General features: G+C 43.7%; 1 protein-coding gene across 2 annotated transcripts in view; it reads right to left on the minus strand.

The window, feature by feature from the left end:
• DYNC1H1 (dynein cytoplasmic 1 heavy chain 1) overlaps positions 1–21,439 on the minus strand; it is a 56,894-nt gene that overhangs the window by 24,972 nt on the left and 10,483 nt on the right. For both annotated transcript variants that reach the window (XM_033139548.1, XM_033139539.1), the window contains exons 8-38: positions 20,188–21,264; positions 19,440–19,619; positions 17,477–17,626; positions 16,305–16,451; positions 16,022–16,162; positions 15,623–15,799; positions 15,181–15,291; positions 14,717–14,836; positions 14,215–14,454; positions 13,546–13,701; positions 13,271–13,384; positions 12,274–12,384; positions 11,971–12,180; positions 11,102–11,248; positions 10,341–10,507; positions 10,010–10,183; positions 8,542–8,707; positions 7,751–7,939; positions 7,459–7,653; positions 7,047–7,329; positions 6,546–6,646; positions 6,035–6,194; positions 5,021–5,264; positions 4,595–4,778; positions 3,762–3,974; positions 2,657–2,895; positions 2,388–2,544; positions 1,740–1,967; positions 1,413–1,643; positions 1,123–1,263; positions 253–486 (exon numbers count right to left, since the gene is read on the minus strand). In XM_033139548.1, the coding sequence (XP_032995439.1) occupies positions 253–486; positions 1,123–1,263; positions 1,413–1,643; positions 1,740–1,967; positions 2,388–2,544; positions 2,657–2,895; positions 3,762–3,974; positions 4,595–4,778; positions 5,021–5,264; positions 6,035–6,194; positions 6,546–6,646; positions 7,047–7,329; positions 7,459–7,653; positions 7,751–7,939; positions 8,542–8,707; positions 10,010–10,183; positions 10,341–10,507; positions 11,102–11,248; positions 11,971–12,180; positions 12,274–12,384; positions 13,271–13,384; positions 13,546–13,701; positions 14,215–14,454; positions 14,717–14,836; positions 15,181–15,291; positions 15,623–15,799; positions 16,022–16,162; positions 16,305–16,451; positions 17,477–17,626; positions 19,440–19,619; positions 20,188–21,264 (6,387 nt within the window). The remainder of the gene's footprint in view (positions 1–252; positions 487–1,122; positions 1,264–1,412; positions 1,644–1,739; positions 1,968–2,387; positions 2,545–2,656; positions 2,896–3,761; positions 3,975–4,594; positions 4,779–5,020; positions 5,265–6,034; positions 6,195–6,545; positions 6,647–7,046; positions 7,330–7,458; positions 7,654–7,750; positions 7,940–8,541; positions 8,708–10,009; positions 10,184–10,340; positions 10,508–11,101; positions 11,249–11,970; positions 12,181–12,273; positions 12,385–13,270; positions 13,385–13,545; positions 13,702–14,214; positions 14,455–14,716; positions 14,837–15,180; positions 15,292–15,622; positions 15,800–16,021; positions 16,163–16,304; positions 16,452–17,476; positions 17,627–19,439; positions 19,620–20,187; positions 21,265–21,439) is intronic.

Raw genomic sequence — 21,439 nt, forward strand, 5'->3', positions numbered from 1 at the left:
AACAAACCATTTGGCTCAGAGGCAGCAATGAACTATCTACACAATGGCTTGGCAAAAAAAAAGGAATGAGCACCTCCTCGCTCATTCTGGTTATTGCATTGTTGTGCAGAGAGATTTAATTAAACGTGGAAGATGAAAAAATTACCGGTATTCTGATCTTCTGCTGCTCAGTGGCATTTTAAAGCCTGCAGATGTGGTTACTCATTCAGAATGTTTGGAATGGGAGAAGGTCACACACGAAGAACTGTTTACCTCCATGTCAGGCAAAGCCCTGAGTGCACTGAAGAGAGTCATGGTCTTTCCAGAACCTGGCGGGCCACACAGCACCAGGGGTTTGTGCTCTGCAAGCCAAGTATACAATAATGCTTCGTGGCGGACGGTGTCTAGGGTTGGCACCACAACATCGGGAGCTGCCACTTTGTGAGTCTCGACTTCAATCTGCGGGACCTTTGATTGCCAGGGAACCCACTCTCCAGTAATTGAGACCTATGGAGAGAGAGAAAGAAAAATAAGTATCTGGGTATTATCTGCTTCTGTTGCTGCCAAAGCAACAACTTGGTGTTGTTTAAAAGCAGCTGCTTCAAGGTTTAACATTAATTACAACATTAAGCTGATCAAAAGCATTTAAAGTAAGTTTGTATATATATTGCTGGTACTACTGACGTCTATTTATTTACGTTGGCCCTGCTTTTGTTTGCTGGAATTAAAAAAAGTGAAGTGCCTCCACTAAGCTGACAGTAGATTGAGAACACTTTATAAAAGATTTTAACAAAGAAACTCATTACAGACAGCAGCTGATACACTTCTGAGTGGAAATAACTCTAAAATACCTGAGTATACCATCTAAAAGCAAAGTATACTTTTCTTTTGAACTTATTTATTCTGATATGCAAGCATATGAATTAAAAACCAACCAGATCAACAAGGCTCAAAGCATCAGTCCTTAAATCTGATGACAGCCTTAGATTCAAATCACCAAGAAATCTGTTTAGTTAAGCGCACTGGAAGAAGGTTATGAAATCATATATTTTGTTGTCTTGATTAAGTTTTGTGCAAACAGCATCAGTAAGTAATTACATTAAGCCTGGCATTTAGAAAACCGAAATGTGTTTTTCTTTTTACCTCGTAATCAATGATAGGTATATTTGGTGCAGAAGGCAGTGGCACAGTTGTGATTCTCCTGATGTATTCACCCAGCTCGGCTCTCATCTTCAGACGGCTGTCTCCGCAAAGGGACCACAGAATCGCGTACACGAGGTATCGCTGGGGAAGTTCAGAAACTGATCAGTAAAAGTGCAGAAAAAAGGGAATCCCACACAAGAGAGCCACATGAAAATTAACAGCAAGATTAATAAACAAGGCTGGCAGCTTGACAGTTTCCTCTTTTTTATCTGCTTAGCTATGGCAATTACCTGGATGTAGCGTTCCAGCTGATCTATCTGCATAGGGAAGTCTGGATGGTTGGCATTGTACTGGGCTACGTTGCGGCAAGCCTGGTGCAGCATGGAGAAGAGAGAGCCAAGACAGCGCAAGCGTGTGAGGTCCATGATGTGCTCCAGCTTGAAAGCATGTTCAAGCGCCTTCGTCACCAGCCCATTCGATGTGAAGTATGGCTGCATAATTGTTGCTGCATCTCTCTGAATCTGTCGAAACAGCATTTCGTCAACCGTTACCGGGCAAAATAAGAGCTGAACAAAGTGGTACTGCAATCTTTCATGCTATATACTCTTGAACTATACCTGCAACATTGGGGAAGCTGTTTCCTCCCCCTCATCTTCTTTGCCCTTTCTCCTACGCTGAGCTTCCTCTTCACCTTCATCCAGAGGGATGCTCCTCAGTCTGGCCAGGAAGTTGTTGAAAATCATGTCAGTGCTTAGAACATCTTCACTGAACCAAACCATGCCACACCTTGACACTGTGGCCAGAGTAGCATACTTCAGATCTTGAACTTCAAACATGATGCGCACCTATGGGAAAAAGCAGAAAGATGGCTTAGAAACCAGCGTCAGCCTCAAAATTATCTGAGGACACAACTTTTAAGAGTTTTCTCCCTTGACTAACCTTAGCTCATGCCCTGTTAAGAAGCCATTGGGAGCATTAAGTGTTGTAATCAGAATGGTACAAGTTAAACCTCAAGTAATATTTTATAGCTAGCCCTTTAAGTAAGGCAGTCCCTCATAATCTAATGGGAACTGGCAAAGCCCAACATGACAAAACTAGGGAGTAACAACCTTCTTCCAAACTATCGTCTGCTGGAAACACCTTAAAATGAATTTCCTGGCCGACACAAGCACCTCAAAATTACCAGATATTTTTCCAATCCAGCAATATTGTCCAAGCAGATTTATTCTCTTATTTTTTGGGGGGGGGGGAGTAGTTAGCCTTACGTTTGGTGGAAGGCTCAGACGTTCTCCATTTGGCAGTGTCAGCAGCTTGTTGTCATCCAGAACAGAGTTCAAATTCTCAACCCACTCAGGATCAACATCTCCATCGAAGATGATCCACTGCCGTTTCTGTAGTTCGCCTCTCACATTATCTATTATCCTAGACAAGGGAATAATGTAGGGCCATTTGAGAAAACGTCCAACCAGCCCAAGTTCTTCCTACACCTGGGAGAAATTTCTAGCTCACACTTTTACTTATAGCACACACTCACTTTCTCAAGACGTGTGTAAACAGTCCATCTGTCCACTCTCTGGTGTTGGGATCGAGAGTGCCATAGAGATGGTCTTTGCTGATGGCTTTGGGATCGATGATGTGGGCAACACCTTCCACACCCTCCAGCCTCTCCAGTGCTTTCAGAAGAACTCTCCAAGCCATGGTCTTTCCACTTCCAGAAGGGCCCACCATCATCAAACCATGATTGATCTGGGTAATTTGGTAGAGCTGAAGAACCTATGGAGAAGGGGAAAAATCAAAGTGTTGCATAAGGAACATCTTAATGTAGAATGCTTTGGGTGGGTCCAGCTGTCATGGTCCAAAAGCAAGGAAGGCCATCACTTTGTTGAAACTAAGCAAGTCTGGGTTTGCTCAGTGCTTGGGTGGGTGGGCAACACCTGGCAACCACATGTATACCACCTTGGGTTCCATGATGGAGGAGAGATCAGTGCTGTCAAGTATCCCGTTTCCCCCGGGATTCTCCCTTATTTCAAGCAGTTTCCCGCTGCTCTCCCTTATTTTTTGTTTCCCTTAAATTTCCCGTTTTTAATGGAAGCAGCTCCTCCCCTGCTAGTCAGGGACTGGGTGGGAAGACCTCGCCTACTTGGAGAGAGAAGCCTCAGCCCTCAAAGCAAGTGGGAGCCATTTCCTGTGTTTACAGGGGGGTGTATTCCTCCCCCTGCATCAGCCCCTATCCGTTGCCGCCGAGCCCCTCAGCCGGCCAATTGTGAGCTGGCGGGCGGAGCCTGGCTGCCTTTGAGCAGCTGCTGCTTCCTGTCCTGTTTTGATAGGATCAGACAAGAAGACGGTGGGGCTCCATCGCGCGGAGCACGTGGCTGCCCTCCTCTTTGCTCTGCTCCGAGCCTGAGCCCGCTTGGAGTTTACATTGCTGCTCCGCCCACCACTGACATGTGACTGTCCCAGGATAGGTGAGACTGCTGATCCCTTATTTTCAAATCCGAAACTTGACAGCTATGAGGAGAGATAGCATATAAATACAAGGAAGATATAATTATCTTGCTTAGATTTCTAGAAGGCTGTTTGTTGCCAGATCTCATGTAACTTTGTGCTATTTGTTGGCAGTGAGCGCTGACTCAACCTACCTTTTCAACCCACATGCTGCCAATGTCTTCCCCATCGCCGTACGTCAGGTACATTTCCTGACAGACCTTCCTAAGCTCTTCCCTCAGGGCAGTCATTTCTCCACGGTGATACTGAATGCCAGGGAACACATCGGACAAGAGACTGAAAAGCAATGGTATGTCTTCTGCAACCAGTTTGGGTACCATTGTTTCACAGACACTCTGGATCAGGATCTACACAGAAGAACAAAAAACCCGACTTGCTTATTAACTCGTGTGAGAAGCGTCATGAAAATACTCAAGTGATACTTCTGGGTACAATATCAAATTGAGATCCTACACCAGAAATACTTTTTAATTATTATCATTGTTGGTATTTATTAAATTTATATAGTGCTCTTCATCCAAAAATCTCAGGGTGGTTCGCAAGATAAAAATAGAAGCACAAATACTTAAGATCTACATGCTAGATAAAATGTAAAGAAATAAAAACTTTGTGAATGATGCAATGTCAATTACTAAATTTTCCTTTAGATTTTTAGATACTATACTATGGAGAAGACATGAAGTTTGTTCACCCTCATGATGAACAGCAGCACTTCTGACACCAATTCAGATGCCTTCTACCAAAGCCTACTGGTAGCCAGCTAAAGCAACACCTACGGCAGCAAGAGGCATGAATACAGAGTGCAAGAAGACAATCAATTTAACACCACACTCCTTTTGTGCATCCAAAGCCTCCAAGCATCTGCGTATGTAACTGTACTTTACATTAGTTCTGTCACATGCAAACCCAGGCTGTGTTAGGTATCTCATGACTGCAATCACGGAGCAGGAATCTTAACATCCTATACCTCTTGTTCTGGCAAGTTCTCAGCAATTTCTCCTTCGTCAACCACTTCACCACGCTCCTCCTTCTCCCGTTTTATTCTCTGAATCCTCTCTCTCTTCACGTTGCCAGCACTGATCAGGACGCTCTTCAGAGCTCTCAAGCCAAAGTCATAATGGCTTTGAGAGGAAAGCTGCTCATCACATAACCTAAGGAGCCAAAGACACCAACTGATTAATGCTGAAGTTGGCTTGGAGTTGGATGCTTTTCCATGTTATACTACGGTTGCATGAGATATGATCTAAGCACAATCAGATGCATCAGAATAATTGACGATTAAGTTTCAGAAATGTAACAGTGCCAGCAGCAGGTTGGACCAGTCAATGCTGAATTCACACAGCTCTAAGAACAAATCACACTACGTGCTTCTACTACCAGCAGTGTTTCTTACTTGAAGAATGGGACAATTTTGTTGGCAAGCACTTCTGCAGTCCGAAATCCCTGGGAATACAACATGACTTGGGCAATCAGCTGACGGTCAGGTTTTGTCATGGCCAAGCTCCGGAACAGTTTCTTCAAGTTGTCTGGGAGATTTGATCTACCGGCATAGCCAGGGTTCATTGTGATGAAAATTGCCATGTCTGCGCTCACTTTCACTTGTTTGTTCAGCAACTCACAGGTAATGGTGGTGGAAGCTGGAAGCAAGCATTGGTCGTTCAGTTTGCTGTTCTTAACCAAATCAACTTGCGTATGCGCACACACATAAAAGGAAGTCAGCAAGGCTAGCAATTAGACTTCTCAGAGTTCTCTGAGAAGTGACACAGAACCATAAACTACCCTAGGCTTTAGGAAAAGACAGGGAAGCATGAGTTACTCAAGACTTCTGTTCTTTGTGGATTCCATACCTTCTTACAATAAAAGTCACTTATACTGAAATACTAGGGGCTGATGACTCTTGCTTGCTTAGGTCTCCAAGCACCCTCTCCTCCTCCCTTCTCTCCAAGGTCCCCTCCTTTCTCCCTACTCTTTGTCCAAGCACCTGCTCCCCATAGCCCATCCCCTTACTCATCAAACCTATGCAGCTCACCTGCACCACTACGCCACCCCTCTCACTCAACCCACCACCCCATCTCTCTCAGCTGGCCTGCCCCACTTCCCTAAGCCCAGCTTACTGGCCCACCCCTCCTATTGCTTTGCTCACTCCTCTGCCCCTCCGGCTTGCCCCATCCCCACTCACTTGCCTGCCTGACTCTAGTGCTTGCCTCACCCTGAGCATGTGCGGGCTGTTGCCACTGTGACAACGGACTAGCGCAAATATAGCACAGAGATAAAACCCATGTTTATAACAGCCAATTTTAAGAGAGATGCTCATTGGTCAGGGCCCCCCAGAGTTTGTTTCAGGAGTTGTATCCTGTTAGATACCACACATGAATAATTAGCTGCAGAGCGTGTGCATCAAACATACATTTCTCCAAGTTTGGATTTGAGTGTTCTCGCAAGGCTTCTTGGATGCACTGGACCTGCTGGGAAACGGCAGAAAGCATTCGCTCCTCAAGTCTGTTGAATTCGTCAAAGCAGCCCCACGCGCCCACTTGGCAAAGACCCACGAAGATGCGTCCCATTGCCTGAAGAAAGGATGGGGAAGGTTAACGAACACTGAGAGGCTGTGGAGTATTATACGGCAGAATAGTAGACTGAGTAGTTGTAAAACGGGGCTGGATTTTTCCTTAAGTTTTAGAGAGGCAGAAATTGCCATTATTGGGCAGGGCACCTGTACAAAAGATTGGTATATGGTACCAATCTTTTGTACAGACACAGAATCATAGAAGTGCTCCTTCTCTTGCTTCAGAATACGGGGCTGCCCAATGAAACCAACTAACTATAGCTTCCCTGTACAGTAGACACAGACCCTTGAAACTTGCAGGATTTATTATCAGTATTCCAAGGTAGCATAATGTTAGTTGAAACCACCATACCTGGAAGTCAAATGTTTCATCACAGTTGAACACGAGAACAAAGCGTCCAAGCTGGTGACCGAGAGCCTTAACAGATTCTGTTTTACCGGTTCCAGCAGGCCCTGTCCATTATATAAAAAAGAGGCATGTTTCATTTCATCTTAACCATCACTTCCAAATAATAGCCACGCCCAACACTTGCTACCACTTTATAGCCGTACAATTTTCTTATAACCATCAGTCTTGGGAGGATGCAAGTCGAATTCCAGCTCGATACCAAACTAGAACCCCAAGGTACATAGGACTCGCAGGGGATCTTCTATCCAGTAATTAAGTAGTTGTGTTTAGTTTCAGCAAGACTGCTGTATTATATGTCTCAAAGCAAACCCTGAGATCCTTTTAGTTAAGACTAAATTATCTGTGCAGCTATTAAAATCGCTTTGCTACCTGAACACACTATTTTTTTGTTTCCAGCGTTAAGAAAGTTTTCGAGAAATGGGCATACAGAAAACAGTAACCTACCAAATGGAGAACCTCCCAGCCTGGCTTCCAAAGCTTGGGTCATTGTCAGGTAGCATCGATCAGTAAGAGGAGTCTGCACCAGTTTATCCTGAACGCCAAGGTATTCAAAGCCATAGTTGAACTTGGCATTGGCCATCTGGATGGACAGTTGCTGCAACACGTCTGTCTGTTTAGGGTCAAAGTAGAACCTCATCTGGCTCAGCCAATCAAAGGATTTGGAGTTGTCAATTCTGCTTTTAATCAGTGATCGCGTGACATCCCTTTGGTGGACCAGTTCAGTGATCTTTTGAAAAAAGAAAAAGGTGGAATTCAGAATGCGAAGTATCAAAACAACTATTTCTTGAAACATCGTTATGTTTAAAAGCAATTGGAGATGGGACGTCTAGAGAGCATAACGAAGGCTGCAGCTTACCAGGTGTTCCAACTTTCTTCTGCGGAGAGGTGGCTGCTCCATCAACACAGAGTCTGCAAGCACATTCAGGGTGACCTCAACATTGGTCAGCACAGACTGCAGAGGACTGCTGTCACCGCCACCGCCCATGCCACTCAAAGCAGACTCCACATTTTCTGACCAGGCAATCTGGGCTGACAGGACAACAAGCTGGGCCTAGAGCATTAAACAAAAATGGGCATTGGATTTTGCCAGATGTTTCCCTTTCCTTCCCCCAAAAGCACAATGAAGGCTGAAGAGAACAAACCTATACCTGGTATTTGTCAATCCAGGAAATGTAGGTAGCTGGATCAATAGAGGTTGCTTTGCCAAAGATTTCGACTTCCGTGACAGACTCGGCAAGCAGTTTGGCAAGTGTGACTCTCATTTCTTTCTCAACAAGCGTGAGCCACTCGTTGATCTTGGGATGCTCTGTGATTGAAACCGGAGTTTTGAACAGCACCTGAAGGGAAAAAAATCAAGTTTGTCTAAGTGTGTTTTTCTTTTCATAAAAGCTAGGATGGGGAATCTTTCTAGTTGGTGGGCCAGGTTTAACAGTCTGCACATTTGTCAAATTCACGCGCAGAGCTTGCAAATAGCCCTGTGCGGTGCTTTGAAGCACTACAGAGACTTGGAATTCAGCTGACAAGAAGTAACTTGCTTTAAATCTTCTTTCTGCAGGGATTGGCTGTGTGACCAAGCTCCCTACGGAAAACTTGAACACACAGCTGATTCAAAGGGTTTGGAGTTACCACCTATCAGCTGATATCCATTAACTCCAAACCTGCTGACCTTTGGAAAAAATAAATACTAGTAAGAACAGAGCCATTTCCCCCTTTTCAAATGAAGTTGCAGAGCCCCTTGAACAGCACTTCCCAAGTGCCTGACAACCAGCTAATGCTTGGGCTCTTGGTAAGCCAATCGGTGGATCCTGCCAAGCCCTGCCTTTACATGCCCTTCACCTGTTGTCAGGTGTAGGGCAGGTGGCCGTAGCTTGCTCCTGATGGCCTGGTTGTTCGGAGGTTCCCCACCCATTTTAAAGAGTGAGGTATCCCTTCACTGTACCTCCTCTCCCTCGCGTGAAGATATTCCCAGAACAATGGAGCTGTCCTCGTTAAGGATGATGCTCGACACTCCAGCAAACATCTTCTTGAAGTGCTTCTGCAGTTTAGCTACGTTTTTGCTGTTCCCTATGATTTCGAGCAAGTCTTCATCACCAACAAAGTAGAACCTAAAAAAAAATAAAGCTTGACATTTTAATGGACAAAAAAGGGATACAGCGAAATTCAAAATGACAAGCATCTAGTACCCTCAATAAATCTAGGATTTGTCTATGCGGACTGTCAAGTGAAGCAACAGAAGACTGCATTTGTCAGCTGACGGGAGCTGTTCCATTAGGCTGCAGTAGAGGGAGTGAAGGGAAACAGGGCAGCCATCAGCTACACTGAGAAGCCAGCTCTATCAGGATCCTCCCTCCCACAACTGTTACCTGGGAGCTCCCACTCCACCGGGATGCAGCAGAGGAAGGGTGAAGGGGCCACTTCACCAGCTCAGCTGAAACCAGCAACCTTTTGCCCCTCCAACCCCTTCAACTCTTTCCATTCCAGTTGATCAAACACCTTTGTTGACTAACAGAAGAGGATCAGGCCAATGGCCCATCTGGTCCAGCATCCTGCTCTCAGTGGCCACCCAGTTGCCTATGGAAAACCCTCAAGCAGAGCGCGAGCACAAGAGCACTCTTCCTTCCTGTGGTTTCCAGCAACCGGTATTCTAAAGCATTACTGCCTCTGACTATGGAGAACTAGTGTCTGAGTTTACTTTTTTCCTGCCTCCCTCCCAGTATTTTTTGAGAGTCACATATTTAGGTTGTAGGCCTAAGACCAGGACCCCATCTTACTACTGATGTTTGTAAGCCGCTCTTCTTGGTTGAAGAGCTAGGTTGAAGTCATTCGAACATAAAATAATAAAGCTGACAGCATTGTTTATAGTATTTACATATTCACATTTGCCGTTAGTAGGTAGGTAATTAGTTTCGGTCTAAGACAGCATGGGAAGCCCAGACAGCAAAATATGGAATCCAGTTACTATACAGTATTGTGTCAAGTCACAAAACTTCTCAATCCAAGGCTCCAAAATGAAATTTAATAAATAATAATACTGGGGGGGGGGTATTGTTTTTGTTAGTTATTACAGTATGTATTTTTGTGTTTTGAAATCGTAAACTGCCCTGTGATCTTCAGATGAAGGGGGGTATAGAAATTTAATAACGTATAGCTCGTCACTGCATTATAATACACTGAAGGCATTTACGTAACTCTAGCTGTATCTTAATGTCAACGTTCACTCTCTTTTAAAAGCTTGTCCCCAATCTAAATTATTTCCAAGCCAAAATTTGCACAGGTGGTTTAATTTTTTTGGTCAAACACAACATTAGAACATGGGGATGATAAGGTAACATAAAACCTGGGGGACAATGTATTAATGTCAAAGTTTGCTTATATAACAAAACTGTAATGCAATATCAATTCTTTACCGAGGGAAAGAAGCTCTCTCTCTCTCCAGGTACTCTCCCAAAGCTTTCTGGATTTTCCCAAGCAAGTCTGCTAATCTTTCCAGTGATCTCTGTACACCCTGAATATTCAGAACATCCATGACCAGGGGAGATTTGGACACCTTTTTCATGAGGGCCAGAAACTCTGTACTGATGCTGTGAAGTCAAGAAGAGAGAGCATTGAAACAAAACAGAACCACCACCAGTCAATGTCCCAAAGGAGGGACACACTTATACATGAAATCCTCCTGGGCGAAATAAGAAGTTACAGAGATTCCTGCATTCACATTTATCTTCAAGAACAAAATATTACCTTTGGAATCTCTGTGTTTCAACAGGCAACAGGTGCTTGATATCAGCACTCCCAGTGAAGATACCTTCCAGGTAAACCCAGCGCCTCTGGACATCTATCCAGACATCAAAAAGTGCCATGATACGATTCAGTTTGTCCTCCCAGCTTAGGGCATCTTCTTCAAACACCTACAGATCAATAAATGGCTTTAATTTATGTAACTGAGTTACACATTTATTATAAATAAAGCACAATGCAACTATATTTAAGCTGTGTTATCTATATTAAAGAAAATTTATAACCATCTTTTCCTCAATAAGGGCTTAAAGTATCTAACAATAAATGTAAAAGTTGCATAATCAAAAAGTACACTAAGATGAGCAGAATAACAAACCAGAACAACAAAGTGATCAGTTAAAGCTAAAAAAAACACTTATGGCTCAGAAGTCTTCCTAAAATGGAAGGTTTTATAAAAACCCAGCATAAGGGCATTTAAGAAGGGCTGAGATGAGCCTCTCTTGCGAGAGGGTTCAAAAGCCTGGGCACGAGACACCGAAAACACCCTCTGCCCTGTCCCAACTAAATGCAATTCCAGGGAAATTGGGACCAAAATGATCTCAGAAAGCAGGCTGGATTGTAGGGGAGCTCATATAATTGTGTTCAGTGCTTGCTAGTTATTCATAGCTATACAAAAGGGTGCAAACTGAAGCATATGCATTAACGTTCCTGAATACACTAAGAGACAGAAAAGAAAAGAGCAAAAGATACATTTTGGGTTCTACCTTGTAGTATGGTGATAGCTTCATTGCAGAAACACTGTTGATGTGCTCTTTGACTTTGTTGAAAAGGTCATCCCAACCACGAATCAAACGACATTTGTTCTGGTAGTTAACCAAATCCAGCTCATAGGTGTTCCACACTTCTCGTATCTTCACAGAAAACAATGTACAGTGATGTTTAGGATTAAAGGTAAAAAACCAGGCAGGCCAAGGCTGCTTTTCTTTAAAAATAGCCCAACGGACGAAGAAGAGCCAGAGAACATCTTTATGTAACAAGTGATCATTAGCAAGCAAGATCTTTGTCTTATAAATGTGGCCAGATGTTCAAATGGGTCCGCTTTTGATTCTATCATTATTTCATTCTACATTAATTAGCTGTTTCTTTATCTAATAAAATTTATATACTGCTTGATAGAGACAAGCAGCTTACAAATATATAAAACGTTAACACTATCGATCAAAAATATTCAATATGTAGATGATTAAAATCAACAGCAGCTTCTAAGAACAAAACCTTTTGAAATACACCCTGCAGCCTGACATAGGTTTAACCAACTGTCCTCTAAAAAATTTGACTTCCTTGGGAAAAACAGAATATTGCCAGCAAGTTGCTGCTTCCTCTTCAGGAAGAAAACTCCCCAGCACTTCTGAGTGCGGAAGGCTGTGTTCCTTGAAGGAAGCCTCTTAGCCTTTTCCAGCAAGCCTTCCTGCCACTTTCCCTTTACTCTCTTCAGTATGCAGGTTCACAAATAAGTAGCAACCATTGCATCCTTCAGTGACAATGGTTTTGTTTGAGTTAAGGGAACTTCGCTGGAAATATAGATTTAAAGTTTTTGAACGAACAAAAGTATTTATTAAAAGCCAGTAGCTACCTGCTTCAAGAATTCTTCCAGTGCCATCTCTCCCTGTGCTACAAGTAGCACATCTTTCACAATCAGTTCATTCTTCTGCAAATCAACATCCCATATCTGGCCCAGGGTTAGTTCGGAAACCACCCAATTCACGTGCAGCCTTTTCATCAGTTGCTTCCAATGGCGATCTTTAAGAGCCTCCGACTTCAACTCTATCACCAACATGTTTATCTGAGGGGGGTGGAAATGAAGGAAAGGTGTAAACTTGTCTTGTTAGGCATCAGCACGATGTTCTATCCAGAGGCTTTTCATAAGGAAGCTTACCTTCATGTAACCTTTCAGGAGCCTCTGCACGTATTCATAGGATGCATATTGCCGTAAGCGAGCAGGGAAATTTTTCAGCTGGTTGAGTAAGCCATCAAGACTTTGTCGAAGCTACAAGGAAGATGGGGAGCAACTCTTAACAAGTTAACAGACTGCACAAATTGCGGAGTATTACTCATTTGTCATCTTTATTAACAGGTGGCTCACCCAAGGAGTCCTGTTTGCCAGGAACGTGACCAAGTTATTACCTTGTTCTCCTTTCTGATAAGGCAAGAGCCCATCTGCATGCCTACCCATAAGCTGTTCTTTATGATCTTTATCAAGTCACCCAAAGACTCCCTAAAAAAGACTAGCTTCACAAACTCATTCTATGTGTTCTTCTAAAATATCCTTTGCCACCTGGTCCCAATGTGCAACTTTTCTGCATCTTGCCTGCCCAAGTTCCATACCAGTACCACCATGCCCCCAATTTTATTATTATTATTATTAATCAAATTTGTATACCACCCTATATCCATAGTCAGGGCAGTTCACAATGTAATTTCAGCTTCTCCTTTGCTGAGCATCCCTCTGCCGGTCCCCAAAGTCCTCCAAAGACTTCCAAATGTCGTAGCAGATACCCCCACCTATCTTACAAAACTAAATTTTCCTGTCATTCAACATCCTCACCATCCTTCTCTGCATCCCAAATTCTCCCCCCTTGATTACAAATGTGAACAAGCTGCACTGCTAATTTAAATAAAGAGAAAGGTTAAGCAGCCGATGTTGAAGCCTGCAGTGGTAGCCATTGTTAGGTTGGTCTCTTTGCCTTACGGACAGGTTAGCTTCCTACGTCCAAGTTGGTTCAGAGACGTGCAGAGATGGTCAGGATGCCCTGGGACAGGATGGAGGTCCCTGGGCCTTAGGTTTAATCAGCGCTCCCAAATATGTGCCAAACCTTGTCAATGCTGACTATACGGCAGAACATTTTAGCTTTACACATACACAGCTGAAGTACCTTGCGAGGCTGCACTGAAACCCAAGGTTGCTCCTTCATTTGATCAATCTGTTCCCAGACCTTGGAAAGCTCAGACCAGACTCCTTTAAGGTCTTGGAGCTCTTCTAAAGCAACCTACGAGACAAGAGATGGTTTGAAACATTGGTAATTTTAGGGGGGGGGGGAAGCAGGATATGACAAATAATTCTAGTAGGTTTTGATCAGAGTAGCTGGAAAGATCTTTCTACGGAATACAGCTACTGAAATTTATACGCCCGGCTACTAGATTTTCATACCTGAACACGTTCTTCGCTACCACTGAGAAGTCCTGTATCTGTAAGTTCTAGAGCTTCCTTGGCCTTTGCACATTTCTCACGGTCATCCTTCAACCTCCCAAACTTTCCTTCGTAGATAGTAAGGGCTTGGAGAGCTTCCTCTGGGCGCAGGTTGCCCTGAAGAAAGAAGTGAAATACTATTGTCAGACTAGGCATATTGGCGTTCACTGTTATGTAAGGTGGCACTTTTGACTACGTGTACCAAATTTCACTTTTATAGATGGTGTACGACTACCTTAATCTATTTTGGGATATAGCATACCCCAGTTTTGCAGGAGAGGTACAAGCACCCCGTTTTCAGACTTCCCATTAAGTTGGATGTCAAGGAATATAAAAGCACCAAATTCCAGTTCTCAAGGTTGTGTTGAGTTGGTTAGTCCCAAGTATCCTTGGGGCTTGTGAGTGAATGAGACAGCTAGGCACAATTACAAACATTCATAATGGACACATAATTTAGATCATTCGTCTTCAATTGGTGGGTCTCAGCCTGACTTAAGGGGGGATAATATTTGTATGGTGGTCATGCTGTTAAGTGCACCACTAGATGCATGTTTTGGTTAAAGGAGATCATAGTTGTCAAAGGAATGACGACTTGAGGGTCAAAATTCCAGGGCATTGAAGACGACTTACGGTTACAGGCTTTGTTTTCTCCCAGTCTGTCAGTAAGTCAACTGTACGAGTCTCCACAGCTCGATCTTCCTGCACGATTTTCATCTGCAGGTTTGCTACTTGCTGCTGAATGGCAGAATCCTTTCGACGCATGATGTCATTGAAAGCACCCCATTCTCCTTCAATGTTATCGATGTACAACCAGGATGAAGGAAATTGGAATCTCTGCTTCTCAAGCAAGCGCTGGCCATTACGGTAGAGCTATAGGCACCAAAAAATAAGTTACGATTGTAACAAAAAGCGTCAAGTTCAGATGCTGCCGTTACACTGAAACTCGCCACCATGTAGGTTTAAAAAAATAATAATTAAAGGGTATTTTATTTTGACACGTCCTCCAAACAGGAGATATGTACAGCAATGTTTTATTTGGAACAGGCTTCGATCACATATCTTCAGATCCTATCTTTATTACAAAGCTTTTCCCGCTGAAATTGATTGTAGAAACGTGTTGTAGAAAGCTTACCTCAACTTGTTTCTCAAATTGTTTGATCTTGCGTTTCAGGGACTGCACGTATGTGATGAACGTCACGGCATCGGATGTGCTAGCTGTGTCCACCGAGTGCTGCTCCAGCTCTTGCCGTGACTAAGAAATTGGAAAAAGGAAATTTTAAAAAATGCTCTCATAAAGGAAAGGGAATAAGTTTTAGATGCCCTGTTCAAAAGACAAGGAAAGCCTCTATGGAGGTGCCAATCACATCCAATTAGTTTAATACAGGCTTAGTACAGGCACTCTCAGTTCTTCAGACATCCCACTATTACGCATGGTTTTTCTCTAAGAGTCCCAAAGTAAGAAAGCATTGACATGGAACAATCTCTTTCATCCCATATCGATAGAAGAGAAGCAAGTGTTGCTATCTATGGTTAGGGGCACTTTGGCAAAAAAAATTGCTTAGGTATTTTCAGTGGGACGAATTTTGGCAAACTTACCTTGGAAATTTGAGAATGGAACTCTGTCATGTTTTGGCCCAGCATTTGACCAAATTTGCTGAGCACTTCCTTATGCCAGGAATCATACTTCAAGTTCACCTTGGATTGCACCTATACAATAAAAGCAGTGGTAATTTTACTCTATGGAATCTATCTTATAATTTGCAAACCTGCGTTTCTTATATACTGTAGAAAAAAATAAAAAAATTGTCCAGTAGCAGCTTAGAGACCAACTAAGTTTTTATACTATAGTTACTCATTCACCCACCCCTTCTACTTGTGGTTTGTCCTTTGATACCATTTAATTAAAATTAATGCAGGAGATATCTACTACATTATTCCTGCATTGCTGGGGGTTGGACTAGATGATCCTTGAGCTTCCTTCCAACTCCACAATTCTATAACTCTACTATCAGATCTATTTTCCTTCAGGGTTGTTTACCTTTCCATAGTCGATGATAACAGGCCCAAATTCCTTCCTGGTTTCAGCATTGTCAAAGGTTCCTCTGGCTTTTCTTATCTGAACCAAGAGTGCTTGCCACTTATTTAAGTCTTCTCCAAGGCGGTTGTAGATATTCTCAGCTTGCATATCCCATAAACATTGATACTGGAGCCAAACCTACACACACAAAAGCAATACCTAAATTTTTCATTTTAAGGATTTGTAAGCTATTAGATATATCCAATTCTCGGGTGTACGAACTGGTAACAAAAACTGTAAAAACTGTACTTTAAACAAATGTTAAATAACTCATCACTCCATATTCTTGATCAAGACACTGTCATGTGGAATAATGTTATGTAATAACCCTGGGATAGGAAACATAACATGTTCTCTTACCTTCACGTACTGTTCAACTTCTGTTACGATCCCCATGACTGCAGAGTAAGACTCTTCAAGTGCCGAAGGGCCATCTGGCATCCGTGTCAGGGCATTACGGTAGAATTTTTCTTCTTCTGATAATTCATAGTGCACACCCACCTAACAAAACACAGAGGATGTACCGCATTTTGATTTAAAAGCAGTGAGAGATTTGATAACATTTTTCAAAAAAAGAAAAGAAAAAAGATTTAGGTTAAATCAAGATTCTTAAGATTCAAAAGTAGTATTTCTTTATTCTTACCTGATATCTCTGACTTTGGATTCTAGGAAGTGATAGTATTACCATCTTCCAAGCAAACAGTTCTTGGAACAGTTTGTATCTGCAGTCTTCAATGGGTGGATTCAAGTAGATTACCTGGTTGGTTATCCGCAGTTCATGCACAACATTCTGCAGGAATATAAAGCCATGTTCAATTTTGGTTTACTGGAGGAAGTAGTAACAAAATGCATTAAACTATCATTAGTCTGGCGGCAGTACCCAAAATTTGACTGTGGTATTAAGTTGGAAAGTTATCTTTGTGCATTATAGCACAAATATAAACTGCACTAGATGAAGTTATGTATTCTGTTCAGAGTCTCCTAAAAGCCACCTCTCCTGTAAAGCCTTTAGCTCAGGCATTCCCAAACTCGGCCCTCCAGATGTTTTGGGACTACAATTCCCACCATCCCTGACCACTGGTCCTGTTAGCTTAGGGATGATGGGAGTTGTAATCCCAAAACATCTGGAGGGCAGAGTTTGGGGATGCCTGCTTTAGCTTAACTCTTAATCTTCACTGTCAAGGCTAAGCACATAGGTGCAATCCTATATCCACTCCTCCATGATCTCTTAAACTGTAAAATTTTAGAATGAAAGCTCCCTGAAACAGATCTATACCCTTTGTCTCTGAAAATTTTTTTAATTGTTTTTATTTATTTCCAAACATGGTGTCATCAGCAATACATATATTTGTCATTTGATTCAGTAACAGTTATTGCAAAGGTTGATGGACGTAATGCATCCTGTAACAATACAGCAAATAACTACTTCCTCCCCACAAGACACAGGGAATTGAACAGGACTAAAAAGAGGCGGCCATGGAAAAGGATGGGGAAGGTTGGCCAAAGATTAGTATGAAACAGCTCAAGACCAAGCAACACCAAGCCTTTAAATAAATGCTCATAATATAAGCATTCTTTCTGTGATCCTAAGAGCTGGGAACTTCATTCAGTAAAATTATGGATTCTTACAGATTCTCTGGATGCCAAATTTTGTGCATGATCATCAGATTTACCAGAATTGTGCAAACACAGGACAAGACTTATGTTATACTGCAGCATTTCAATACACATTTTTTTCTGGTTTGAGATTTTGCATGCATTACTTCCAGCTTGCAAGACTCCATGGATTCAATTCAAGGTGAAGACACCACGTACTTTGATCTTTGGCTCTCCACCTGGCTTATGGCTGACTTGTGGAGCATCTGTGTCCATATCAACTTCTGCTTTGTCATCAGCTTGACCAAGTAGTACTTGAGTCCATGCTCTCAGCCCAGCCTGTAGACGAACTCCCAGTATTCTCTCGATCTAGGAAGCAATTGCATTAACAAAACTGAAGTACTGCAAGAAACGCAGCAAACCTGAAGTTAGCACATGCTACTAAACATCCACGGAAATATTTTTTTTATCAGCATCCTTTATTAGCCCCGTTGAGACCTGAGGATATGGACTGGCACTTAGAGCTCTCTGACAACATGTCCTCTAGACACTTGTCCTTCTTGGCTGAATTAGGTTAGCTGGAGCAGTGTGTGACTTGACTATACAACTTAGGAGCTTTGTACCTGCGAGTGACTCCTTGTGGTACCTCAGCTGCCAGCAGTTCATTATGTGGTACTGCAAAGCAGGGCCAGTGGCGGAGTAAGGCTCCGCGGTACCCGGGGCGGCAAAGGAAACGCCCCGGGGGCGGGGCGTCGTGACATCACATTGTGACGTCATGACGCTCCGCCCCCCAGGGCGTTTCTGGGAGTGCCGGCGCCGCTTCTGCAGCCCTCTTTTAAGCCGAAGAGCTCGCTTTTAAGCTCTCCGGCTGAAAAGGAGGCTGTGGAAGCGGCGATCCGACGACAGAGTGCGCCTGGGCAGCGCGTGGGAATGGTGGGAGGGGCTGCCTCTTGTCACCCCCACGTGCCGCCGTTCGCTCCGTTGCCCCAGGAGCAGCAGCACCGCACACACCGTGCGCTGCTGCTCCCGGGGGGACGGAGCGAGTGGCGGCGCGTGGGGGTGACAAGCGACGGCCCCTCCTGCCACTCCCTACGCTGCCGGTCACCTTGGGAGCAGCAGCGCTGCACGGACGGGGTGCTCCCTCGGCCGTGCGCTGTTGCTCCTTGGGTGACGGAGGGAGCGGCAGTGCTTGGGAATGGCGGGAGGGGCTGCCGCTTGTCACCCCCACGCGCCGCCGCTCGCTCCGTCGCCCCGGGAGCAACAGCGCACGGCCGAGGGAGCACCCCGTCCGTGCAGCGCTGCTGCTCCCAGGGTGACCGGCGTTGCCTGGGGAGTGGCGCCGCTTGTCGCCCCCACCCGCCGCTTGTCGCTCCCGTCGCCCGGGGGCGTACCGCCCCCACCGCACCCCCCTAGCGACACCCCTGAGCAGGGCTTTCTCAGTGGCAGCACCCCAGTTATGGAACTCCCTCTCCTCTGAAATATAGGCAACTCCAAATTTATGTGGGGGGTTACGTTCCGAGGCACCATGCATTTAAGTGAAATTGTGTTTACTGTATTGGGAACAAGCCTGCAAACACCCTCTAAACCTCTGGAAACCCTTTTAAAAACAAAAAATGCACCAAACTCCACAATTGCTGCCTCCAAACCTCCTTTCTCAGACTCCCAATTCTCCACAGACCTCAAAGGTCAGTGCAAAGGCTCGTAGGATTGCTAGATATCATTTTCCTGATTTAGGGCCGTTCCCCGCCCCCCTTTTTGCCACTTCTGGGATTGCGGTGATGCGTGTGTGTCATGCATGCCTTTGAACACAGGTAAATGGGGAGTTGCCTGTACAGCTGTCATTGGCTCTTATACCTTTTAGGCAGCAGCTGACGACATACTTTCGTGCAAGGCTGTGAACTGCCTGGAGATATCTGGATGAAGAGTGGTATTCAAATTTAAGTAACAGCAACAATAATGCAGAAGAATGCTTGGCATTACTGCTGAGCCTATTGTTTTAGTACCACATACATTTGTAGCCTTGCATCCCGTGAGTGAAAGATGATGGGATATATTAGGAAACCGTTAACTTCTAGAAGGCTTTTAACACAAAATCTCTCAAGTGTTCAAACCAGATAACTTTAAAATTAAACTTATTAAGAAATATAGCTATCTTGTCCTAGTAACCACTTGCAAAGCTTACCTCCATATCTAGTTTATTAACCCAGATGGGTAAATTGGAATATGAATGAAGATTCAAATCATCCACAGCTTTTTGAACTCTGTTTAAAATTTCAGAGAAGGTTTTGTGATCATACATGCAAGTTTCCAAGGATCTGACTTCCAGGTCTATTTTCTCTTCAATGATAAGCAAGTCATCCACCTAAAAGCCAGAAATGAAAACAATCTTTAAAGTTCAGTTTCAGTATGCAAAATGATTGCTCTCCATAAAGCCACCTATTAACAAATGTCTAAGTCGCCTTTCCAGCATGTAAGTCTAATATATTCTTACTCACAGTGGATTCAGAATTTAGACAAACAAGTGCATGCTTATTACCAGTGTTAAGTTGTTTCTCTCAGGATCACTGCATTTGAATACAATGCAAATAAAAGCTGCATTTTGAAGTATTGATTCCGCTAACTAGACTGACATCCTGTCTGTTATGTAATACTGTACTAATAAGGTTTTGACAAAAAAATACTATAACCTGTTTTATAGAGTCAATACTGTACTGCCTTACTTCTAGTTGACTGAAATATTTTATAAAAAGGCTTGATCAAAATCCATTGTTGCATGAGGCTTTCCTGCCAGGCCAGCTTTAGAGTGTTGGCATTATGGCTACCAAACTGAATTGCTGAATGGCAATTACTCTAAGTTTCTTTATTGAAGCAATACATTATCAATGAATCATGCCCCCGAATCCCAATAATAAACTTCAAAGCAAATTAACCTTTTCCTGGAAGTTGAAGACTGTCTCTGCTAGCCGTTGGACATACGGGTCCAGTTTGTACGATTCCCACACTAGAGCAATTCCTTCCCCGATCAAAGCCTGCACTTCCTTCTTTAGTCCAGCAACCAAGAGGGAAATGGTGTTCCGTTCTTCCACCTTTTCACAGGTCCGTTCGTATGTACGGACACTTTCAATCAGAGAAATAGCAAAAGGATAGAGCTGATTTGCTTGGTGAGCTTTGTTGACTATTGCGAGAGGAACCCGGAACCCTAGCCACTTAAGGTTGCGGACTTCTTTCGACAGGGTGATTATTTCTGGGAGGAAGTTGACCTTCAGCTTGAGGACATTCCCTGTTCGGCCTCGAACACGAGTGCTTTCAATGGTGAAAATGCGGCCGGAGACACCAAGGTTACGCTGCTGAACCTTCCTGGCCCAATCATCAAATATTTCTTGAGTGTTGAGCTTCATACGGAAGCTATCTCCATCCTGCTTCAGTTTTTGGCCCTCTACGTGGTTCTCCCAACCCTTCCCAAGGACATCTTCAACACGCTTCATGTAGGCTGTCAGCTGCCTGTCAATCTGTTTCGCCCAGATTATAGACCCTGATACCGGAGGCAAATCTCTAACATGACTCATTTTGCAAGCCTGACTCTGTGGATACTGCACTTTGAATTTGTCATGAAGCGACTCTATGTCATCCTTCACACGCTGAATCAGCTGTGTTTGGTATTCACGGATAGCACCTCTGATGTGGGGCCTGACAAACAGAGCATTGAACCTGGAGAAGATCCTGAACATTTCATTGGCGTTCTTTGCTGTGCCCAGCTGGTCTCTTAGGCGAGCAGTAATGCGGGTCTCAACTCTATCGATTCTTTCATCGTAACGTTTCATTGCAGCTTCCCAGGCCTCTGTGCCTTCTTTGGAAACATCCAAGCCATCGACTTCTTTAACGTTCTCATAAGCAAGATTTACTTCTTCAATCGCGTTGGCGTCAGCAGCGTCAAACAGCACTTCTGCTACTTTCATATCCTGTGGTTCAGGTACCTCTCCCTGATTTTGCTGGGCTACTGCAGTCACCTGCATAAAAAAGATACCATTAAGCAATAACAGTGGTAATCACACTACCAAGAACAAACAGCAACATGGCCTCTTCCCCTAACAAAGGTTCAACCAGCAGCAGCGGTTATTTCACTCACTAGTTCACTTGTCTGTCAGATTTTCAGGGCCTCTTTTAATGTGTCTCTTGATAGTC

This window comes from Lacerta agilis, chromosome 1, assembly GCF_009819535.1.
Source record: "Lacerta agilis isolate rLacAgi1 chromosome 1, rLacAgi1.pri, whole genome shotgun sequence".
NCBI classification, from domain to species: Eukaryota; Metazoa; Chordata; class Lepidosauria; order Squamata; family Lacertidae; genus Lacerta; species Lacerta agilis.